The sequence below is a fragment of the Oryctolagus cuniculus genome, chromosome X (genome assembly GCF_964237555.1).
Source record: "Oryctolagus cuniculus chromosome X, mOryCun1.1, whole genome shotgun sequence".
Lineage (NCBI taxonomy): Eukaryota > Metazoa > Chordata > Mammalia > Lagomorpha > Leporidae > Oryctolagus > Oryctolagus cuniculus.
Window position 1 is genome coordinate 101,859,336 of NC_091453.1, and position 25,325 is coordinate 101,884,660.

Consider the following 25,325-nt stretch of genomic DNA (forward strand, 5'->3'; position numbering starts at 1 on the left):
AATCCTAGATCTGTCTGACAATTTATCTAAGGCTTAGTGTACTCATCTTTACTGTGAAAATACATGTTTTCACTCCCTCCCTCACATTGTTCTTTGGGTGAAATGAAATGTGAGATCACTTTGAGAAGTAATGTATAAGCTGTTTACTGCCATCTAAATCAGTGTTCTTTTTTGTATAGTAGATGGCATTTGGTTAACACAGATTGCACACCAAATTCAAATTTGAATGAGGAAAATATTTTTTTCAGCCTTATGCTTAATAAGATCTTTTGGTGTTCTGAAATTAAATTCTCTCTTCCATGGTGATAAAATACTCATCTATTTTATAATAGAAATGTTTATTTTTAAGTCTCGGGCATATTCTGATACTTTGAAAATATTGGTAATGCTATTGAGTTCAAATAGGTACGGTATTCCATAAATTATTTGCTTGAGCTTGAAATTTTGGGGGAGGTAGTAGCTGTAATTTTAAATAGTCTGTTTCTGAAGTACTAACTTTTATAAAGGACCATGCATGAATCAAGACAAATAATAAAAATCCTCCTTGCATTTCCTCATTCCTAAATTCCTCATTTTTTAATATAATTTAAAATGAAAAATTAATTTATTTCCTTAGTTTACTTAATAGATTTCATTGGTTGATTTATTAGGTGAAAATGAAGCTTATTAGTTCTTGAAATTATGGCTTAATTCTGGGACATAAATTTAAGTTTGTGAACATAGAGTGAATGGGTAAAGGTAAAAAGACTTTGAGAATAAAGTTCCATGCAAATATAAGAAACAAATACTTTTGAGTTAGTGTTACGTGTTAAATACATTGGAATATACTCTGTACCTTTGACTGTAATGATATAAGTACATGCTTTTGTTAGCATTATTTGGAAATACAAGATGCAAAGAAAAAAATAAATTCCACAAAAAGCCAGAACACATTCTAAAAACAAATGTGTCCTTAGATTCTAAAGATTCTATCTTGTAAGTTCTGAATCGAAAGTATATGTGTAGTAGATAAGTTAGCCAAGATAGGAATGTTAACCTGTTTGTTTCAGGTAAGTCTTCTCTCAAAAGAATGTAGCAGGGATATTAATTTTTTCCTAGTTAATTTTACTGTTAATTCCTTTTGTTCTTTGCGTGGACACTAGCTAACATAAATGACTCTTCTATCTTAGAATATAAAGAACAAGAAAAGGAAAAAATGTTATGTTTCTGACATGAATATGTTATATAATAAATGATATACAATAGTAAACTATCTAACAAATTTTACAGTTCTGTATGCAATAGAAACTTGTATGCATTAGACAAAGTTTATCTACCAGCTAGATGTTAAAAGCCAAATCATGTATTTCAGGAATCACAGAACTTTACATTAGGTAACTGATACATAATTAATTTTATGTGTGGTTTCTGATGCCTAGTAGAACTCAGAATTTGATGTAATCACCAAATACTTGAGAGACCGGAATTCTTTTTGGTGCTTGTAATAACTTTTTATGAGTTTTCTGGTCTTCTTCCTTTACAACTGGAAATATTTTTTTCCTCTTTATAGCTTCAAGAAAATCAAGATGAAATAGAGAATATGATGAATGCAATATTTAAAGGAGTATTTGTACATAGATACCGGTAAGTCAGAATAATTATTTTTGTAAGTAACTATTTTTTTTTAATCTTCAAGTTTGGATAATTACTGGGTTAAACAATGTAAATTAGTGAATAGAGTTATAGTAAGATGAATATTGGAATCTTAGCTTTCACTGATTCACTCTGTTCTTAATTCTTTTCACTTCTCTGAACTTAGTTTTTCCCATCTGAAAAATAGGGCAATACTTGTTTGACTCTTCTCTTCTGTTTGAATATCAATGGAACAATTTGGATATTTTAATTTTTTTAAACATTTATTTATGTTTGAAAGAATTACAGAAAGAGAGGGAGAATCGGAGAGCTCTTCCATCTGCTGGTTTATCCCCAGCTGGCTACAATAGCCAGGAGCTTCATCTAGGTTTCCCATGTGGGTGGCAGGGGTACAAATACTTTTGCTATCTTCTGCTGCTTTCCCAGGCCATTAGCAGGGAGGTGGATTGGAACTAGAGCAGCTGGGACATCAACTGGCACCCATATAGGATGCCGGTATTGCAAGTGACACTCACTATGCCACAACGCTGGCCAGTACAGAATGAATTCAAAATCATTCATTCTGTTAAGCTTGCCCTCAATATTATATATAATTAATTCTCCTCTGGAAATTATGCTGTATCCAGTTAATGTGCATGCTATCTTCTGAACACACCATGCCCAAAAGGTGTGAGTGAAGTCTGGAATGTGGCATGGTACACAAGGTGGGATGTGATTTTACTTATAGTTTTGATTTTAGATGTTTATGTGTTGATAATTATGCTTTGCTATGTAAACCATAAGATACTGGTGTTTGGGGCCATGCTTCAATTTTGCTCTTTAATCCTCAGTAATACTTAAAGTGATGGCATATCACTAGGGCGTATAGAGTATTTGGCAACTCTTGAATATCAACTGTGAGTCCTGTGTTACAGTGGCATTAATTATGCCTACTTTTTGCTTTTTCCATTCAGTGATGCAATAGCTGAAATTCGAGCTATATGTATTGAGGAGATTGGCATATGGATGAAGATGTATAGTGATGCTTTTCTTAATGACAGTTATTTAAAATATGTGGGTTGGACTATGCATGATAAGGTAAGATATGCTCTACAGACTGCTTCTCTGTGTGTATATAGGCATGAATTTCTGTAGCTCTAATTCATAAATCAGTTACCTGCAGGTCTGTATACCTGGGGCCACATTCCTATAAGCCTTTATTATTTTTTTCTATCTGCTTTGTGAAAACTTGGTCTCTATCACATAAAGACCCCTAGATGTTTTGATTACTGGGAACTTGATTTTACTGTCATTGTTGAATTGATTTCTGTGCAGAGATATTAGGAGCTGTTCCTCTGTTATTATTGAGTGTTATATGTTAAATTTTTTATCAGTTTTGATCCTCTCTTTTGAAGAATGCATATCTTTGCCATATTATACCTTGCTTTATGTAGCCTCTAACCTTCTTTTTATTTTATTTTTTTTATTTTTTGACAGGCAGAGTGGACAGTGAGAGAGAGAGACAGAGAGAAAGGTCTTCCTTTTGCCATTGGTTCACCCTCCAATGGCCACCGCGGCCGGCGCGCTGCGGCTGGCGCACTGTGCTGATCTGGTGGTAGGAGCCAGGTACTTATCCTGGTCTCCCATGGGGTGCAGGGCCCAAGCACCTGGGCCATCCTCCACTGCACTCCCGGGCCACAGCAGAGAGCTGGCCTGGAAGAGGGGCAACCAGGACAGAATCCGGCACCCCGACCGGGACTAGAACCCGGTGTGCCGGTGCCGCAAGGCGGAGGGTTAGCCTAGTGAGCCGCAGCGCCGGCCCACCTTCTTTTTATTTTTAAACTACTATTTTTTTAGGCAATCTTTTCAGTATCCTTTATAAAGTACCTTGTTTGCATTTCCTCCAAACATTACTTTCTGTACAGAAAAACTTACTATGAATAAAGCTACTACCATCTTTTACGGTAGTTTTTTTATTCTAAACAAATTTTCAATAAATCATCATTTGACCTCCAGAATAAGTAACCCCATAGCTATTTAGTCTTGTATGTATTGATTATTATTTTTACTCAAAGATGGCAGTTTCTAAAGAAATGCTAAAATTTGGAAGTAGAAAATATTGTATGAATTTTAAATATTCAAGTTGAAAGTATGAAGAGTTTTAACATATCTTCTCTTATTTCTCTAGCAAGGTGAGGTAAGACTGAAATGTCTTACTGCGCTACAAGGACTTTATTATAACAAAGAGCTTAATTCCAAACTGGAACTTTTTACCAGTCGATTCAAGGTTAGTATTGCTTTAAACATATTTAAAAATTACCTGTAATTTGAAAATATTTTCCTCTTACTTTCCTTTTAAAAATATTTTACTTCTTTTGGCCATAGGATAGAATTGTGTCTATGACCCTTGACAAAGAATATGATGTTGCAGTGCAAGCAATAAAATTACTCACTCTTGTTTTACAGTAAGTATGTATTTGTTGCATAATACAAATGTGAAAAATCTGAAATATACATGAGAATACTTTGTTCTAACTCATCTAGGCTTAAATTTTAACAGTTAGGTCATGAGGTCTTACAGCTAAAAGTTTAATTACTTCCTATAAAGTTAAGGAAACAGATGAATTTGGAATTATTCAACCCGTGAGATTCTGAGCTAGAAATTCATGTGTTCCCATTCTCTTGCCTATTTTTTCTTCCTATTTTGCTATTTTTGATTTTATTGAAATAGTTACACATTTAAGTATATTAAAAATGTGCTCATAAGATTTTGTAACACTTTTATAACATGAGCATTTACTGAAACTTCTCTTTTAACTCTTCTCATGGTCCCTTGTAAATATTTATAATTTTAGAAATACTCTATGTTAATAGGTAATAGTGATACTATTCATATTTTCCCACTTAAAAATTGTGGTGAAATACATATAATACAAAATTTACTGTTTAAAAAATGTTTATATGTATGTTCTATGATTCACATTTTTGTAACCATCATTATTGTCTATCTCCAGAACTTTTTCATCGTTGCATACTGAAACTGTACTCATTAAACACTAATTCCCCATTTACCCACTTTCCTCAGACCCTGGTAACCACTGTTCTTTCTGACTGCTTATTCTAGATATTTATATATGTGGAATCATCCATGTTTGTCCTGTTGTGTTTGTCTTATTTTACTTAACATATCTTTAATGCTTATCCATATTATAGCATGTATTAGAATTCTATTGCTTTTTGTGGCTGAATATTTTGTTGTATATATTTATCACATTATGTCTACCCATTGATAAAATATTTGGGCTGTTTTCACCTTTTGGCCATTGGAAGTAACGCATCTGTGAACCTAGGTGTGCAAGTCCCTCCTTTCAGTTCTTGTATGTTTACCCAGAAGTGACATTGTCAAATTATATGGTATTTGTTTAATTTCCTTGAAGACACACCAGTATTGTTTTATATAATAGTCATTCCAAAGTACATTCCCACCAGGAATTTACAAGATTTCTTGTTTCTCCTTAACTGATCATTGTTGTTTTCTATTTTTTATTTAAAAATTTTAATTAGTTAACTAGGCAGAAAGAGATTGAGAGAGAGAGAGAGAGAGAGCGCGAGAGCATGCTCCCCCCATTCACTGGTTCAGTCCCCAGATGCCTGTAAATGTTGATACTTGTGGAAGGAACCATAGAACTTGGGCTATCACCACTGCCTCTGTTAACAGAAAACTGGAGACAGGAGCTAGAGCTGAGTATCAGGCCCAGGTTCTCATGTGAGGTACAAGTATCTTATCCAGTGGCTTAACCAGAGTCCTAACCATTGGGGCAAACACCCACCATGGTTTTGATTATTTTACAAAGATCTGTGTATTTTATTTTATTTTATTTTATTTTATCTTATCTTACCTTATCTTTTTAAAGATCTATTTATTTACTTGAAAGTCAGAGTTACACAGAGAGAAAAGGAGAGGCAGAGAGAGAGAGGTCTTCCATCCACTGGTTCACTCCTCAGTTGGCTGCAATGGCCAGAACTGTGCTGATCCAAATCCAGGAGCCAGGAGCTTCTTCTGAGTCTCCCACGTGGGTACAGGGGCCCAAGGACTTGGGCCATCTTCTACTGCTTTCCCAGACCATAGCAGAGAGCTGGATTGGAAGTGGAGCAGCCGGGACTTGAACTGGTGCCCATATGGGATGTTGGCACTGCAGGTGGTGGCTTTACCCACTACACTGTAGTGCCGGTCCCTGTTTTGTGTATTTTAAAGGCAAAGTGACAGAGAGCTCCTTTCTACTGGTTTGCTTTCCAAATGCCCACAGTGACCAGGACTTGGGTCTGGGCTGGGCGGAGGCTCAGAGTTAGGAAGCCAGTCAAATATCCCATTTTTGTGCTGGGAACTCAACTGTTTGAGCCATCACTCTGTGCCTTCCAGGATGCGTATTAGCAGGAAGCTGCAATCTGAAGTTGAGCCGGGACTGAAATCTAGGCAGTATGATATGTGATACCAGAGTCTAAAGCAGACACTTAATGTTAAACCGAAAGCCTGCCTCCATGAAATTTCCTTTTTAAAGATTTGATTATTTAGTTCAAAGATAGTTACAAGAGAGAAAGGGAGAGGCAGCAGGAAAGATCATCCATCTGCTGGTTCACTCCTCAAATGGCCACAATGGCCATGGCTGAAGCCAGGAGACTGGGACTCCACCTGGGACTCACACGTGGGTGGCACGGGCCCAAGTACTTGGACCATTGTCAGCTGCCCTCTCAGGTGTATTAGCATTAACCAGGAGCTTCATTTGGGTCAGCTTCCTGTGGCACAACACTGCCCCTCTTTAATTGTCACTGACGGGAGTATAAATTTGTGTAAGCCCCTTAGAGAAAAACTTGGTGATACCTATCAAAATTTGACATGTTTACAGTTTGTATTTTTTATAATACCACACTTTTGAAAACAATTGATGTTTATCAATAGAAGGAGAATTTATTTAATACAGCATTCTTGTGATGGTGGTGATAATTTCCTTATTTGCTTGAAAAACAATATTACAGTGATTAACAGTGATTAAAAAGTATAGCTCTGGGGGCCTGGCACCGTGGCTCACTTGGTTAATCCTCCGCCTGCAGCACCGGCATCCTATATGGGCGCCGAGTTCTAGTCCCGGCTGCTCCTCTTCCAGTCCAGCTCTCTGCTGTGGCCCAGGAGGGTGGTGGAGGATGGCCCATGTGCTTGGGCCCCTGCACCCGTGTGGGAGACCAGGAGGAAGCACCTGGCTCCTGGCTTCGGATGGGTACAGCGTTGGCCGTAGCGGCCATTTGGGGGGTGAACCAATGGAAGGAAGACCTTTCTCTCTGTCTGTCTGTCTGTCTGTCTGTCTGTCTCTCTCTCTCTCTCTCTCTCTCTGCCTGTAATTCTACCTGTCAAATAAATAAAATCTTTAAAAAAAAAGTGTGGCTCTGGACATAATGATGTTTTCTAAGAATTTGTTTACCTGGTGGCTTTTTAATTTTAAGATTGATTGATTGATTTGAAAGGCGGAATTAGAAGCATCTTCCATTCACTGGTTCACTACCCAAATGGCTTGGCTAAAGCCAAGTGCCTAGATCTCCATCTGAGTCTCCCATGTGGGTGCAGGGGCCCAAGTGCATGGGCTATCTTCTGCTTTCCCAGGCACACTGGTAGGGAGCTTTTCAGAAGTATAGAGCAGCTGGAACTCAAACAGGTGACCCTATAATTTCTAATTACATGTTATAAAATATTGAAATAATTCACTGAAATAAATGTAAAACATAATGTCTTTCTACATATATTCTTGTAGTTTCTTGCTCCTTCCTCCATAGTACACCAAGGACATCTTTCCTTGTTATTTCTCATATTATTATTAAAGATAATAGACAAAGCCATTTATGTTTTTCTGCTATGTACACACATAATATTTAAAACTTGCTATGAATGTTCATTCTAAAAATGTTAAGACAAATGAACTAATACACACATACAATACCTTTACTGATTTGAGCCAGTATTTTTTTCTTTAGAAAGAAAAGACATAAATGGCTTTCTCCCCAAAAAGACAATATTATACATAGAATAAAATAAATCAAACTTTCAAAAGATTTATTTACTTATTTGAAAGAGTTATGGAGAGAGATCTTCCATCCTCTGGTTCACTCCGCAGATGACCACAACAGCTAGCATTGGGTCAGACCAACGCCAGGAGCTTCAACCAGATCTCGCACATGGGTGGCAGGGTCCCAAACACTTGGGACAACTTCCGCTGCTTTTCCCAGGCTATTAGCAGGGAGCTGGATCAGAAGTGGGGCAGCCCCGACATGAAACAATGCTCATATGCGATGCCAGCATCACAGGTGGTAGCGTTACCTGCTATGCCACAATGTCAGCCCCTAAATCAAAGTTTTGAAATTTGAATTTTGATAATTTCTTTTTTGTCAAAAAGAAATAATACATCATAAACATAAGACTTACATATAAACCTTTAGCACAGCGTAGAACTAGAAAGTGCTCTTTGACTTAATACCTTATGCTCTTAAGCTGTTCTCTTTGGTTGAAAGGTAAAAATCCAAGATTGTTTTAAATAAGAATAGAAACATATGAGGAAGGGAAGAGCTGCCAAGAGGCTTAGAACCCTGAATATTGTCCCAAGGAAGAAACACAAGACGTTTCACTCTGGGATTCTGTGGTTGATAGATTCCTATAATGGCTGATTTACCATGAAGATTTTATTAGACTTTTTAAAATAAAATACAATCAGGAAAATGATTGCTATAATTTAATGAGAATTTCCAATGATAGATTGCAATTAAAGATCTTTGGCACAGTTTTCATATTTTAATTATTTGGTAAAGCCTCTTGGATTGCCTAATATGGTTGTCAGTACATTGTGGATAAAGTATTCTGTCTTGGTTCAAGATAAGTATAGCACTAGCATATTTTAATGTTGTTATATTGTATTTTTCTTTAATATAACTGAAATACATTTATTTAAATTATTAACCTGTAACTGTGTGCTATTCTGCCCGTTTATTTATAATTTCATTATTTTGTGTTTAGTTTCCCTTTAGCATCCCTACCATGTTATTACCTTCAACATTTATATGTTTACATTCTATATTCACTGCTATCTTTGATTGTAATAAAGTACTCAGGTCTTGTTGGGATAACCTTTTACCAATAGATGATAATTAAGTAATGTTGATTTCTTATTTTAATACAAATTTGTGAAATGTATGGGCATGAATTTTGTACTTGCATAATTCTGTTCTTGCATATTTCTTTTTAGGAGTAGTGAAGAAGTTCTTACTGCAGAAGATTGTGAAAATGTATATCATCTGGTTTATTCAGCTCACCGGCCAGTAGCAGTAGCAGCTGGAGAATTTCTCTATAAAAAGTAACTCTATATTGCTGATAATCACTTTTTTTTAGATCTATTTATTTGTTTCAAAGGCAGAGTTACAGAGAGAGGGTAAGAAAGAGAGATGTATTAGCTTGTTTCTGGGACTGAGCAGGTCAAAACCAGGAGCCTGGAGCTCCATCTGGGTCTCCCACGTGAGTGTCTGGGGCACAAGGACTTGGGCCATCTTCTGTTGCTTTCCCAGGAGCATTAGCAGTGAGCTGTATTGGAAGTGGAACAGCTGATCTTGAACTGGCACTCATATGGGGTGTTAGTATTTCAGGACGTGGCTTAACCCACCACAACTCAATGTGCACCCTATCTGATCATCATTTTCTAAAATATACTTTCATAATAATTTATACTATATGTAAGTACACATAAACACAAGGGTATTCCAAAAAATTCATGGAAAATGGAATTGAAATTTTAAAAAGTCTTTGAGCTCGATTGGAAGTCGAGCAGCTGGGACTTGAACTGATGCCGTATGGGAGGCTGGTGCTGCAGATGGTGTCTCAACCTGCTGCACCACAGTGCCAGCCCTGAAAATAGTTATGAAATTAACCATGCATGGATTTCAGAGATACTTTGTACTCAGATAAACTCATTTTAATTCCACATTTTCAATAATTTCAAAAATTTTATTTTTATTTATTTGAAAGGCAGCGAGGCATACAGGCAGACAGAGATCTCTTATCCACTGGATAACTCCCTTAGTGCCCATAACAGCCAATGCTGGTCCAGGCTGTAGCCAGGAGCCAGGAACTACATAGAAGTCTCCCATATTTATGGTGGGGGCACAAATACTTGAGCCAGTTACCTAGCTCTCCTGGGGTGCCACCAGTATTAGCAGGAAGCTGTAATTATGAGTGGAGCTAGAAACTGAACTCACTGATATGCAATGATATTTGCTTTAACTGATGTGCCAAAAATGCCCATTTCCTATGAATCTTTCAGTGTGCTGTTGTTTGTATTTTTCTATAAAGCTTACATATTTATAACATTAAAATTGCTCAGTCTAATTGAAACTTCCATACTTTTTTTAAAAAAATATTTATTTGTTTTAAAGGCAGAATTAGAGAGAGTGCAAGAGAATCTTCTACCAGCTGGTTCACTCCCCAAATGGCCACAACAGCTGGGGCTGGGCTGGACGAAAACCAGTAACCAGATGCTTCTGGCTCTCCCAAGTGGTTGACAAGGGCTGAAATACTTGGTCCATTCTCTGCTGCTTTCCCAGGTGTATCACCAGGGAGCCAGATCAGAAATGGAGCGGCCAGGAATTGAACTGATGCCCTAACTGATGTCCCAGGTGGCATCCTAACTCTCGACATTACAGTGCCAGCCCCTGTTATTTTCTTTTACAGTTTAGATTTCTACTCTATTTCCTTTGATTTATTGAACTTATTTCTCTAAGAGTAAATATAACCGTGTCTTTTAACAGATACACTATATTAAACTTTTAGGATGATTCCTTCTAGTTGTTCATTCTTTTTATATATTTTCACTCCAAATATTGCAATATTTAGTCTTAGGCTTATTTTTCCTTTTTTCAGGATGTATTAGCTGTTCTGCTTCAAGTACTTACTATGGAAATTCTTAATTTTTGTCATGAGACTCCTAGGAATTCTTAATAGTGTGAATATGTGATCACAGAAAATATTCAGTGAATGTTATCTAGTGCTTTTTTCTATAAATTTGTTTTATGTATTTGCAAAGCAGAATTACAGAGAGAGAGGAAGAGACAAAGAGGTCTCCCATCTGCTGGTTCACTCCCCAAATGTCTGCAATGGCTGGGGATGGGCCAGGCCAAGACCAGGAGCAAGGAGCTTCTTCCAGGTCTTCCATGTGGGTGCAGGGGCACAATAACTTGGGCCATCTTCCACTGCTTTCCCAAGCACATTAGCAGGGAGCTAGATCAGAAGTGGAGCAGCCAGTACTCAGACTGGTGCACGTATGGGATGCTATGCCACAATACCTGCTATCTAATGGCTTTTAAAGACAACATTTTGAATAACATAGACTAAACTAATTTTGCCATGTGACTTTTTAATAAAATATCCATTTGGGGTGCTAGCCAGTGTTAGTTTTTTTTGGTTGTTTATTGGAAGTAGCCATGCTAGCCATAGTAAGAGCCTACTAGGTGGAGATAATTTTGTAATGATAGAAGGAAAAGATAGGCTTAATTGTATTTATTTATTTTAAATATTATTTGAATGGCAAAGGCTCAGAGCCAGGAGATCACTCCCTAAATGACCACAGCAAATAGATAGAAGCCAGAAGCATAGAACTGAGTTTGGTCTCTCACATGGGTACAGGGACTGAAATAATTGAGTTGTCACCATTTCTTCTCAGGCTGCACATTAGCTGGAAACTGGAAGTGAAAGCAGAGTCAGGAATTGAGCTGATGTAGGATGTAGGAATCCCAAGCAGTGTCTTAATTGCTGTGTCAAGTACCTGCCAGTATATGTGCAGTTTCAAAGAAAAATATATATCTTAGTTGTTTTTTTTTGTGCATAAATAATGTAGGTTCATTGTCGCTCCCCCTCTTCGCGGAGGAACGACACAGGACCCTGCGCTATTCTTTTGTCTGCTCGGCCCTTCCCGGGTTAGCTGCTGGTCCTTCCCGGGTTGGCTGCCAACCCCTCTACCTCCGTGGAGGGGCGGCCCCCCCTGCCACTTTCCCCGCTTCCGCGGAGGAGCGGCACACCGCCGGCCGGCTCTCTCGGGGGCTGCTCAGGTGTTCCTTCAGATGTTCCTGGTGCATGTTGTCTCTCTCCTCCTTTATAGTCCTCTTCCACCAATCCCAACTCTGCTACCCACACGCCGAGCACACTGCTCTCCTCCAATCAGGAGCAGGATCAGCTCCTGCAGCTTATCAAACTGATGAGGCAGCTGCGTAGAGGTTGTTTGGTCTCTCTCTCAGCGCCATATTGTGGGAGAGCAGATGCATAGAATAAGTCTTAATTCCAGTAACTTAGTCTAGTCTCAGTTGCTCCCCACAGTTCATCAATTACATTAAACATTTAGATTCATTTATTCTTAAATTTTTAAATTTATTTCTTTCCATTTCATTTGAATGGCAGAAAGATCGTCAATTTGCTAATTCAAGTGTGCACAATAGTTAGGCTATGTAGTCTGAGACCAGGAGGTTGGATCTCAATCCTGCTCTCACACATAGGTGGCAGAGACCTAAATACTTGCATCACGAACTACTGACTGTTTCTTGTGGTATGCATTGGCAAGAACCTGGAATTAGAAGCACAGGTGGGACTTGGACTCTAGAGCACTCCAATATCCCTTAATCCCAAGCAGCATGTTAACTGCTGCTCTAAACACATGCTTCTCTTGTTTATTTGAGAAGAGACAGACACAGAACAAGAAGGCTTCCATCCACTGGTTTATTCCCCAGATGCCCACAGTATCCAGGCCTGAGCCGGGCCAAAACCAGGAGACAGGAACTCAGCCCAGGTCTCCCACATGGGTGGCATTATCCCATGCTCAATTTCCCTTCATTCCTTTATTAGTTGCTTATTAGTTTTTTGATTAGGAAATATGTGTTTTGTTTTAATATAAATATTTCCTTTGTCATAGGCTCTTCAGTCGTAGAGATCCAGAGGAAGATGGAATGATGAAAAGAAGGGGAAGACAAGGTCCAAATGCCAACCTTGTTAAGACATTGGTTTTTTTCTTTCTTGAAAGTGAGGTTAGTTGTTATTTATTTTATACTTTTTTCTTGTATTTTTAAAAGATTTATTTATTTGTTTGAAAGGCAGAGTAGAGAGGGAGAGAGGGAAGGAGAGAAAGAACGAGTGAGAGAGATATCTTCCTTTTCCTGGTTCACTCCCCAAATTGCCCAAGGATCAGGCTTGGACTAGGCCAAAAGCAGGAGCTTGCAGCTCCATCCAGGTCTTCCACATGGGTACAGGAGCCCAAGGAATTGGGTCATCTTCTTCTGCTTTCCCAGGCACGTTACTGGGGAGCTAGATTGGAAATGGAGCAGCCAGGATTTCAGCCAGTGCCCATATGGGATCTGGTCTCTGGTCGTCTAGTCAGCCACAACATTGTCCCCTATTTTATACTTCTGTTCAAAAAATTCCAGAGACAGATTTAAAATTTAAAGTCTTTCAGGTGACACAGAAAATTTTGAATAGAACAGAGATTCACTCACTCCATATTGTTAAAAAATGGATTCTACCTTAGCAAGATTTTCAGATACTAGGATCTATGTATAATGATGATAACTCGAATTTTGGAATTTAAAAATTGTGGTGACCAGTTGGGCTACTTGCAATAATCTTGGCTTAGTAACCACACCTGAATTCCTGAGTAAAAAGGAGGGTAATTATTTCTTAGTTAACACTTAAGTATCCCATGTAAATTTCATCAGCCAGCACACTGTAAGTTCTTAACTGATACTAAAAATACTATTATTGTAGATGCATATTTATATCAGTTTCCTTGAAGTCGAAAAATCTACTTGATAAGTCGATTTTGAGAGGGTTCAGAACTCATTTTTGATATTCTATATTATGTATTCTTTCATTGTTACTATGGCCTTTTAGTTTAATTTTCTGATTGTGAGACAATCGTCATCTGAATATTGACTTCCTATCTACAACTTTGCTAAATAAATTTGTTTATTTTATTTTATTTTTTAAAGATTTATTTATTTATTTGAAAGAGTTACACAGAGAGAGAAGGAGAGGCAGAGAGAGAGAGAGAGGTCTTCTATCTATGGTTGGAGCTGCGCTGATCTGAAGCCAGGAGTCAGGAGCTTCTTCTGGGTCTCCCATGTGGGTGCAGGGGCCCAGGGACTTGGGTCATCTTCTACTGCTTTCCCAGGCCATAGCAGAGAGCTAGATCGGAAGTGGAGCAGCTGTGTCTCGAACTGGCGTCCATATGAGATACCAGCGCTTCAGGCCAGGGCATTAACCTGATGTGCCACAGTGCCGGCCCCAATTTGTTTATTTTATTGATTTTTAAATAGATTCCTTAGGATTTTCTAAAATATGCAGTCAGATCATTTACAGATACTCAACTGGAAATTTGCTGAATCCGTTCCAAAATTTATTTCATTTGTTTTTCTTATTTAACTGAGACCATCAGTAGAATGTTGAATAGAAATAGAAGTGACATTTTTGAATTGTTTAATTTTATGGTGTAAATGGCCACTATTTCAATACAAATTATGTTGTAAGGTATAGGTGTTATGTAGTTATTTATTAACAGGTTGAGGATGTTTCCTAAACCATCTTTTGCTGGTAGGTTCTTCCATGAATGGATTTTGAATTCTAAAAAATGCTTTCGCTGCATCCTTTAAGATGATTTTTTTTTTGAAGATTTATTTACTTATTTGAGAGGTAGAGTTACAGACAGAGAGGGATAGACTGACAGAAGGTTCTTCCATCCACTGGTTCACTCCCCAGATGGCTGCAACAGCCGGAGCTGGGCTGATCTGAAGCCAGGAATGAGAATCTTCTGGGTTTCCCCGGGGTGCAGAAGCCCAAGCACTTGGGCCATCTTCCACTGCCCTCCCAGGCCATAAGCAGAGAGCTGGATTGGAAGAGGAGCAGTGGGAACTTAAACTGGCCCCCATATTGGATGCTGTTGTTGCAGGCAGAGCCTTAGCCCACTCACTATGCCACAGTGCTGCCCCAAGATGATTCTTTTTCTTTTCCTTCTGTAAATTAATGAGTTTTTGAATGTTGAACCAACCCTAAATTCTTAGCAAAAACCCTACTCGGCCTTGATCCTTTATGTATGAAGGTACTTCAAAAAGTTCATGGAAAGTAGAATTGGGAGAATATTTCATTATCCATGAAGTTTTGAAGACTCTTCATATATGATTGATTTCAGTTTGCCAGCTTTTGAGGATATTCCTTCTATATTCATAAAGGATAATTGTTTATAATTTAACAAATATTTTAATGCCGTTAGCAGATTTGGGTATCATGGATATATTCATCTCATAAAATGAGCTGGGAAGCAATAGGGTCTTCACAGTGAGGAGAATGATTTGCTTATATATTGAATTGACAAGTAAATGTGTATTATGTTTTAATTAATCATTATCACTCCTATTCAGTTAAAATAAATGCATGTTATATTTAAGAATGCAATGTAGTTAATTACTGATACAATGTTAGATCCAAGTAAGCAGTCAGTATGTATATTATCTTTATGTGAAACAATTTTCATGTTATTATTTTTGTGATTATTGTGGGAAAATGTTTAGGGATGCTACCTGGTTTGCTTATCGACAGCTAAGGCAGTTTCTTCTCTGTCCTTTTTTCCATTTGACATAAAAACAAAGTAGGTGATTGTTTAAAATTTCAACAGCTTACCAACACAGCTTCTATTCTTTTGAGTTAAAGCCAGTATATTGTTTGACTATGAATACACTCCTCTTTTTAAATTTTAGTTACATGAGCATGCAGCCTACCTTGTGGATAGCATGTGGGACTGTGCTACGGAGCTGCTGAAAGACTGGGAATGTATGAATAGCTTGTTACTAGAGGAGCCACTTAGTGGAGAGGAAGGTAAGAATAATTACTTACGGTATTTTTATTGTTAACTTAGTTTTGCAAATAGATTTGGCTTATTTCATTCTTTTGTTGTTAAAATAACTGATAGAAGATCTTTCTGAATTCCTATATGTGAATATTATGCTACAAGGAAAGACAACAATTGTTAACACATTTTAAATAATTGAATTCATGTTTTCTTTTCTCAGATGTATAGATCAGTGGGGTACAGATTTGAAATGCTAAAGGGTTTTAGGAAGGTTTAACTTGTTTCTGTGATAAATAATGAGATTTTCTTTAGTACACTAGGTCAATCTGTTCACAGGCAGGGGAACTTGTTATGTAATAATTATAAGTGGCATTTAGGGAGAAGAAATAGGTTAACTCTTATTTTTAATTTTTTTCATAGCACTGACAGACAGGCAAGAGAGTGCTCTGATTGAAATAATGCTTTGTACTATTAGACAAGCAGCTGAATGTCATCCTCCTGTGGGAAGAGGGACAGGAAAAAGGGTATGTCAATGTATTTTCACTATTCTAAACTGATTTTTTTCTTTCCTTTGTGTCTCTTTAAAAAGTCCTATTTTAACCATAGGGTGAAAAATTTTGCAACTTACATTTGATTTTGCAGATGACTTTTTCTCAGAAACATACGTTAGAAGCAAATTAGTAATTAGCAAATTAGCATGAGCAATTTGAAGTATTTGAATTCTTTCCATAAGATATTTTACCACAGTAGATATAGTGATTAACAGTCACTGCCTTCATGAGTCTATGTAACACACCAGTTTAAAAAGGTGTTTCTGTATGTTTTCGTTTAGTTATGACTTCTACTTTTTCTTATGAAATTAAAATGAAGAAAAATACTCTTTAAATGTAGACATGCCTGTTTATCAGATGTCAGTGCATTATTGCAAGCCTCACATGTATTTGTATTTTACATGAACAATCCCACAGGCTTTCAAAGTATTTTGACTGTAAAGTGAAAAAAAATTTATATTGTGACCTAGTGTATATGTACAGTGTCTGTGTGTGCATGCGTATAACTGAAACAGAATTTCATCAGATATTAAAAACTTAATTCGTGATGCAACCAGTATATTTTTTCTTTTTCTGATATTTAAAAATTTTTGTTGTGTTGCTTTTTTCTAATTGCACATGGCAACTTACCTTTTTGAATTCATAATGCACAGCTTCTAGAATAACCTGAAAGGATGCTTAATGACTTTTTTTTTTAAGATTTATTTTATGTTATTTGAAATGCAGAGTCAGAGAGAGGGAGAAACAGGGAGATATTGTCTATCTGATGGTTTACTCTCAAAATGGCTACAATGGCCAGGGATGGGCCCAGCCGAAGCCAGGAGCCAGGAGCTTCATCCGGGTTTCCCATGTGGGTGCACTTGGGCCATCTTCTGCTGCTTTCCCAGGCGCATTAAGGGAGCTTGATGGGAAGTAAAACAGCTGGGACTGGATCTGGCACCCATATGTGATGCTGACATTATAGGCAGCTGCCTAACCCACTAGCCACAATGCTAGCCCCTCAATGATATTATTATATAAGCTACTAAACTACATTTCTTGTTCATTACTGCTTCTTTGATCCATAGATAGAATTGGTGAGTCTAATTAGGTATTGATTTTCCCTATGGGAATAATCAATGTTTTGTTGTTTTTTTCAGATGGTTTTGTTTTTTCATAATGTGTAAGTTATTTTCTTTTGTGTCACTTTTAGGGTTAGAGTTTTATAATACAAATTTTTTGCATCTATTACTTAAGACATTTTTATTGCTCATTTTGTATGTTTAATTGAAATTGGAGCACTTAACATTATTAATTGGCTTAACAAAGATATTTATAGAAATTTGTGTGACTTTAGGTGCTAACAGCAAAGGAGAAGAAAACCCAGTTGGATGACAGAACAAAAATCACTGAACTTTTTGCTGTGGCGCTTCCACAACTGCTAGCTAAAGTAAGTTTGTATCAACAACCTATTGTCAGGAAGAGATCTTTGGTTTCTTTTTAAATGCCTCAGAGAATAGATTACAGTGTTTACCTCTCATTTTTCTGATTTTTAACATGGTCTTTATATTTCAAAGTATTCTATAGATGCTGAGAAGGTGACTAACTTGTTGCAGTTGCCTCAATACTTTGATCTTGAAATATATACAACTGGACGATTAGAAAAGGTAAGTTTTTTTTCTGTGTATAGGGAACCTTGAAGTTTAATTTTTGGTTTGATTAATCCAATAATACTGTTTATATTTTTACAAAATGTTTTTATAAAAACCTATTTTATATGTCTTTAATATATTATATTAGTTGAATTTAGGGAGGATTACCTTTGTGTAATACCCACAGCAATATCTTGTTTCCTAGCCATTATGTGACTATCACTCCTCATTTATGGAAATTTGGGTTTGAGTAATTGGATATGACCAAAAAACAAAAGCATCTGATATTCATTGAACACTTTTTAAAAAGATTTATTTATTTATTTGAAAGTCAGAGTTATAAAGAGGCGGAGAGAAAGAGAGAGAGAGAGAGAGAGAGGTCCTCCATCAGCTGGTTCACTCCCCAAATGGCTGTAATGGCTGGAGCTAAGCCAATCCGAAGCCAGGAGCTTCTTCGGGGTCTTCTCACGTGGGTGCAAGGGCCCAAGCACTTGGGCCATCTTCTACTGCTTTCCCAGGCTATAGCAGAGAGCTGGATTGGAAGTAGAACAGCCAGATCTCAAACTGGTGCCAATATGGGATGCCACCATTGCAGGTGGCAGCTTTACCTGCTACGCCACGACGCCGGCCCCATCATTGAACAGTTTTAATGGTTTTATGCTCTTTATGTACATATATATGTTAATTAGCATCTTTACTATTTGTGAGATAGATAATATTTTCCCATTTAAGACTGAGGAAAAAAATATGAGTAGATCAGTGGGTTCACTCACCATGACTAGAAAAGACATCTTAAAATGTACGCACTGTGGCCGGCGCCACGGCTCACTAGGCTAATCCTCCGCCTAGCGGCGCCGGCACACCAGATTCTGTCCCGGTTGCCCCTCTTCCAGGCCAGCTCTCTGCTGTGGCCAGGGAGTGCAGTGGAGGATGGCCCAAGTACTTGGGCCCTGCACCCCATGGGAGACGAGGAGAAGCACCTGGCTCCTGCTATCGGATCAGTGCGGTGCGCCGGCTGCAGCGGCCATTGTGGGGTGAACCAACGGCAAAAGGAAGACCTTTCTCTCTCTCTCTCTCTCTCTCACTGTCCACTCTGCCTGTCAAAAAAAAAAAAAATGTACGCACTGCATTGTAGAGTTAGTATACTTGAAAATTTTCACTCTGCTATTTTAGTTACTTTTTTTCTGTTACGTATGCCTTAGTTTTAATGAAAATATTTTACTTTATAGCATTTGGATGCCTTATTGCGACAGATCCGGAATATTGTAGAGAAGCACACAGATACAGATGTTTTGGAGGCATGTTCTAAAACTTACCATGCACTCTGTAATGAAGAATTCACAATCTTCAACAGAGTAGATATTTCAAGAAGTCAACTGATTGATGAATTAGCAGATAAATTTAACCGTCTTCTTGAAGATTTTCTCCAAGAGGTATATAAGTATTTTGTCAACCACCACCACCCCTCCCCCCTCCCGTCTATTTAGTTACTCAGATATTATTCCTAGCAGTACGTTGAAAAGATATTCAGGCTTTTCATTCTGTGACTTGTCAGGCTATTCCTGCTCTACCAAGATAGAAAAATGCTAAGAATCTGAACTAAGAGAAAGTGAAAGAGAACCACTACTCCTCTAACCATCTCCCCTTTTTTAAATTTAAAGAAATGATCTGGGCATTTTCCTGTTATGGAATAATAGGCTGTTAATGGAACAGAAAACTAAAACTAGGACTGAGACCAGATAGCCTAAAAGAAGTAGGGCATTATTTTTAGTGTTTTGGCAGTGTTGGTGAGGACAGACCATTAAGGCCTTTGATACTGTTAAAGCTCTAATGAATTGCTATCATAGCTACTATTGGTTTACGCATTTCCTTTGTTCTATTGGATTTTATTTCCAAAGAGTCTTAGTGACTACCACTTACATACACTTGTACTTTAATTGTGACTATTGCCTTTCCTGGAAATACATATTTACATTTTAATTTATTTTAGTAATATAAAAAAGTTATAATTGTCAAATTAAAGCCTTTAGTCATTTTTATACCGCTTCTATAAAAAATACTGGATTTATGATATTTAATTTCCCTGTTTTGTCAATTATTTAGCTTTTTTTCGTAGCATTATTCCAAACCTGTTAAGTTTTACTAATTGGGGTTTTGTGCAAATATGTTGCTGTTCAATTCCTACATTCTTAGTTAAAAATTTTAATGGCTCTAATCTTGGCTGAATATAGTTGTGATTATGACTAGTTAATTTGAAATCAGGTAGTTGTTTATAAATGAAAGTTAATTACTTTGTAGAAAAATTAAAGTTTAAGAGCAAGTAACCTTTTTTTGAGAGATCTGGAGTTCAGTGGTGTTTATACAATTTTATGTTTCATTTACTAAAGCTTGTAAAATTTTCCAAAACTTAAGTTATTCTAAATTTTAAAGTTTGTTAACATATGTTGATATTTAGAAAGGACTAGAATATCTAGTAATAATAAGTCATTATTTAAATGGTTTTTTTTCTTGTTTACTTGTCTGATACATCTTTCTCATAATTACCATAAATATGTACTTAGGTTTTATTTTTTAGATATTGTCTTTTGTGCTCTTTTTGCTTTTTATCTAATCTATTTTTCTTTATTGTGCTTCTGTTACTGTGAAGTATTTGTTATCTTCATAGTTTTTATTGGTTACTTAATGGCAAAAGAGAGAAGAATGTCATTCCATTTTCCCTCTTATTTATAATGTACCTTTGAGAACAAGCTTGTATTGACTATTACCGCAACCAAAATTGCCTTAAATTTGGCCAGATTGAGGTATTACATGAGAAAGCTAATTTGTATTTTTTGGTATATTATTAATTAAGCTGTTACTACCATTTCAATAGACTAATATTTTTCAGTTTAGCTGTTCTTAATATATATTTAATATTCATAGGGTGAAGAACCTGATGAAGATGATGCATATCAGGTATTATCAACATTGAAGAGGATCACTGCATTTCATAAGTAAGTCAAATCTTTAAAGTTTTCGATTTCTTCAAATTCAAAATCCACTTGTGCATTTTATTGGTGATAATGTTATCAAATTCTTGGCCAAATTTGGTCATCTTTTCAGAAAAATTACTTGATTAAGTTATGGTTTTAGTTTAGAGGTGACTTATAAATTATCATCTAACATATTTGTTAATTTACATTTGTGTTTTATTGTGGCAGCATGTTAATAACTTCGCTGTATTTACTTTAGTAGCATGCTGTTAACCCTGAAGTCTAAAACACTGTGATTAGGTTTAGCTTTTTAATATATCTTAATTCTCTTTTACAGTGCGCATGATCTTTCAAAGTGGGATTTGTTTGCTTGTAATTACAAACTCTTGAAAACCGGAATTGAAAATGGAGACATGCCTGAGCAGGTTTTTATTTGTTTTCAAGTTGCATATTTAACTTTGAGAATGAAGTCGTATGACTTGAACTTTAAGTATATTCTGTTGGTTCTCTTTACAGATTGTTATTCACGCATTGCAGTGTACACACTATGTAATTCTTTGGCAGCTTGCTAAGATAACTGAAAGTAGCTCTACAAAGGTTTGTGCTGGTTTAGTAGTATATTTATCGTATTAAATATAAATATAGTTAGTTTTCAGCAAACTTTAGGAAGACCAGTTGTTTCAATGAAGTCTTTCTTGATTATAATCTATTTATGAATATGTACCATTAAAAAACTCTCCTTTGTAGTTTGATAGATATTCAATGAAAGCATTAACCTGGTTTGTTTCAATATATGGTTTAAATTAAGAATTGTTTACATTTGAATGTAGCATAATTTATGGCTTTCCCTGTTGTCAAAATGGCTGAGAGAGTTAAAAAAATTTTTTTACATGTTTATTTATTTGAAAAGCAGAGTTACAGAGAGATCTGGTTTACTCCCCAAATGGCATTAACAGCCTGGGCTGGGTCAACCCAAAGCCAGGAGGCAGGGGCTTCATCCTAATCTCCCACATGGGTGGTAGGGACCCAAATACTTGGGGCACGCACATCAGCAGGGAGCTGGACCAGAACTAGGGTAGACAGCATGTGAACCAGCACTCATATGGGATGCCACAATTGTAGGCGGCAGCTTTACGCATTGCCATGCAACACCAGCTCCAAGATAGGTTTTGTAAATTATGACTAATAATCTTTGAAGCAGACGTGGCTATTTTTTTTGACTAAGAAAGAGAAACAGAGAGAGACATCTTTCATCTGCAGGTTCACTCCCCAAGTGCTGCAACATCCAGGACTAGGCAAAGCCAACACCAGGAGCCAGAAACTCCATCTGGGTTTCCCATGTGAGTGGCAGGTTCTCAAGTACTTGGGCTATCACCTGCTGCTTCTCAGCATAGTGTTAGCAGAAAGCCGGATGGAAAGTTGGATAGCCAGGACTCCAAAACAGACACTCCAATATGGAATGCCAGTATATGGAGGCTTAACATGCTGTACTATGATACCTATTCCCACTGCTATTGAAGAACATAAAATGAAGATAACAAGCCTACTTGGCCTAGTTCTTTGTATTCCCTATTATTATTAATAATAAAGAGATCTTGGAACATAAGTCTCCAACTATTTAGCCTTCTGAGCTAGTGGATTTATTAGATAACCTCGTGTAATTAAATTTTCTCATTCTGAAGGGCCTGTACCACTTAGTATATTATCAAATAATATATGTGATATTTTAGGGGTAGAATTTGGAAGAATTATGAAAAAGAAAAAAATTGGTCTAGTTTTAAATCAGATGTACAAGTTGCTTTATATAGTTCTATGTATGTGTCCATGGTAATATTTTATATAATTTAAAACATTTAAGGAAATACTGAATGAGATGTTTATACAGTGTTTTTAAATGTTCATGCTAATTTTTTTCAAGGAGGACTTACTTCGTTTAAAGAAACAGATGAGGGTATTTTGTCAGATATGTCAGCATTACCTGACCAACGTGAATACTACTGTAAAGGAACAGGTTAGTGATTACTATGGATATTATAAATAACCTTGATAAAATCTGAAGTAATATAGAAAATTTAAATGATATTGAGATCTTATATCTGCCTATATATGTCATGTTTTAAAAATATACTATTATATTGGTATATTGATTCATTTCACATGGAGTTTATAATTACATTATACACATCCCTCTTATTGTGGTTGTTCTGTGGTGTTTCTTCTCAACACACATAGTAAACAGATCCATACAAATTATAGGTGTATGAATTACAGAAATCATTCCTAAGTGCAACAAGTATAACAAGTTTACATCAAGGAGGGATGTTCCATAAGGTTTTGTCACCTGCGAGAATGTTATCAGATGTTGACATTCTTGCCCATCATGATCTTTATGTGGACTTTGTCTGAATTATAAATCTTTATTTTACAGAGAGAGGGAGAGAGAGATAGAGAGGTCTCCCATCTGCTGATTTACTCCTCAAGTGGCTGCAATGGCCGGGGCTGGGCCAGGCAGAAACCAGGATCCAGGAACTTCTGGGTCTCCCACATGGGAGCAGGGGCCCAAGGAGTTGGGCTATTTTTTGCTGCTTTCATAGGCACATTAGCCAGGAGCTGGATTGGAAGTGGAGTAGCTGGGACTCGAACTGGTACCTGTATAGGATGCTGGCATTGTTGGCAGAGGCTTAACCTGGTACACCACAATGCCAGCCCCTGAAATAAACTTTTTAATCTTTTTATTCCAAGTGTTGACCTTCCTATCCGATGATTTGATGCTGCTAACATTGATTCTGGAAAGGCTATTATTTGTTTTTATCCTGGCACTAACATGTTTAGTTCTAATTTCCTTATTGAGGATTAAGCTTTATTAGATACATGCTTTATAAGTTATAAACATTGCATAAGAAATATGAATATAGGATAGTTAACAATACTTAAGGTGAAACCAAGGTTTTCATGACCATTTTATATGGCTCAACCTTTGTTATTTTGGGGTAGAATCCCAGTAGTCCCCTTAAGAGCTATTTTTAGAAGTTGTAGTATGTTGGATATTTTAGTATTATTTTATTTCAGAGTATATTTACTTCTGTTCCAAGTAAGTTTTTCAAATATGCTGGCCCTTTTGTTTGACACTTAATCGTTAATTTATTTTGAATATCAATACTAATGTTAACAGAATTTAATTGGACTGCTTGCAGTTAAAATTTTTTATTCAGTGCCCAACTTTTTTTTTCCACCTTACTTTTTTTTCTTCTTTTTTTTTTGACAGGCAGAGTTAGACAGTGAGAGAGAGAGACAGAGAGAGTTAAAGACAGTGAGAGAGAGAGAGAGAGAAAGGTCTTCTTTCCATTGGTTCTCTCCCCAAATGGCTGCAATGGCTAGAGCTGTGCCTATCTGAAGCCAAGAGCTGGGTGCTTCCTCCCAGTCTTCCATGTGGGTTCAGGGACCCAAGCACTTGGGCCATCCTCTACTGCCCTCCCGGGCCACAGCAGAGACCTGGAATGGAAGAGGAGCAACCGGGACTAGAACCCGGGGTGCCAGTGCTGCAGGCAGAGGATTATCCTAGTGAGCCATGGCTCCGGCCTCCTCCTTACTTTTGTACCTCACATACAGAGATGTTCAAGCACACATAAATTAGAAGGTATTTAATGGCCAAAATGCAGTTACTAAATTTTGTGTTTTTCTTATAAAATATCTAAAGTATTTTGTCATAAGTATTACTTTGTTGAGTTCTCTTAAATTTTAAATATACATTTTAAAAAGGTTTTAATAAAGGGTGTGGAAATTTAATTTTAACCCTTGTAATGCAGATAAAAATATCTCTTATGATAAATTGTATTAATTATACCTTCTGTTTCAGTTTTCCTAATAACTTTCAGGAATATGTCCTGCTCAGTTCACTTTAGCAATCAGTTCATGTAAATATTAATATCACTATACTTAACACTTTCTATTTTTACTTTGTGTGTTGCAAGTTTTATAATCTGAAATAACCTGATAGATATAAATTACTACCATATTAGTAAAATGAGGAGAACAGACTGAAGGGGTAAAAATATAAAGAAACAAAAAAAAATGTAGTTCATTCTGAAAAGGCAAAAATATTACAAAGTCCTGCTTTGTACCCTGTATTATAAATTTTCTTGCATTAGGTTTTCTTTAGCATTTAAACAGCTTTCTTTATGCTATATTTGGTAATTTATGGTATATATGGTAATTCATATACCATATAGCTTATACACTGAAAGTGGTTTTTAATGCATTCTTAAAGTGGGCAACTATTACCATGATTTTAGAACATTTTCAATACACCAAAATAGAAAAATCATACCCATTAGTAGGTGCTCCTGATGCCTCCTTGAAAATTCCCAGTCCTACCTCAGCTCTAAGCCATTACTAATCGGTTTTTTATAGATTTGCATATTCTACACAGGAATTATAAATGAATTAATACCATGTGTGGTTCTCGTGAATGTCTGACATAATGTGATGTTTTCAACATGTTTATCCATTATTATGTATTGTTACTTTTTCTTTTTACTATTGAGCTGATATTCTTTTAACATGCTAAGTACAGTTCTCTTACCACACATGATTTGGAAATATTTTTTCTCATTTTGTGTGTTGTCTTCTCTTATTCTGTATGATGTAAGATTT

At 36.6% G+C, this 25,325-nt stretch overlaps 1 protein-coding gene across 15 annotated transcripts in view; it reads left to right on the forward strand.

Moving 5' to 3' along the window:
* Window positions 1-25,325, forward strand: part of STAG2 (STAG2 cohesin complex component) — a 164,977-nt gene that overhangs the window by 92,083 nt on the left and 47,569 nt on the right. For all 15 annotated transcript variants that reach the window (XM_008273043.4, XM_051826895.2, XM_070066329.1 and 12 more), the window contains 15 exons: window positions 1,550-1,623; window positions 2,586-2,709; window positions 3,800-3,898; window positions 3,997-4,076; window positions 8,895-9,002; window positions 12,597-12,708; window positions 15,427-15,544; window positions 15,939-16,042; window positions 17,406-17,498; window positions 17,626-17,715; window positions 18,930-19,133; window positions 20,623-20,693; window positions 21,010-21,097; window positions 21,189-21,269; window positions 22,591-22,683. In XM_008273043.4, coding sequence (XP_008271265.1) covers window positions 1,550-1,623; window positions 2,586-2,709; window positions 3,800-3,898; window positions 3,997-4,076; window positions 8,895-9,002; window positions 12,597-12,708; window positions 15,427-15,544; window positions 15,939-16,042; window positions 17,406-17,498; window positions 17,626-17,715; window positions 18,930-19,133; window positions 20,623-20,693; window positions 21,010-21,097; window positions 21,189-21,269; window positions 22,591-22,683 — 1,539 coding nt within the window. The remainder of the gene's footprint in view (window positions 1-1,549; window positions 1,624-2,585; window positions 2,710-3,799; window positions 3,899-3,996; window positions 4,077-8,894; window positions 9,003-12,596; window positions 12,709-15,426; window positions 15,545-15,938; window positions 16,043-17,405; window positions 17,499-17,625; window positions 17,716-18,929; window positions 19,134-20,622; window positions 20,694-21,009; window positions 21,098-21,188; window positions 21,270-22,590; window positions 22,684-25,325) is intronic.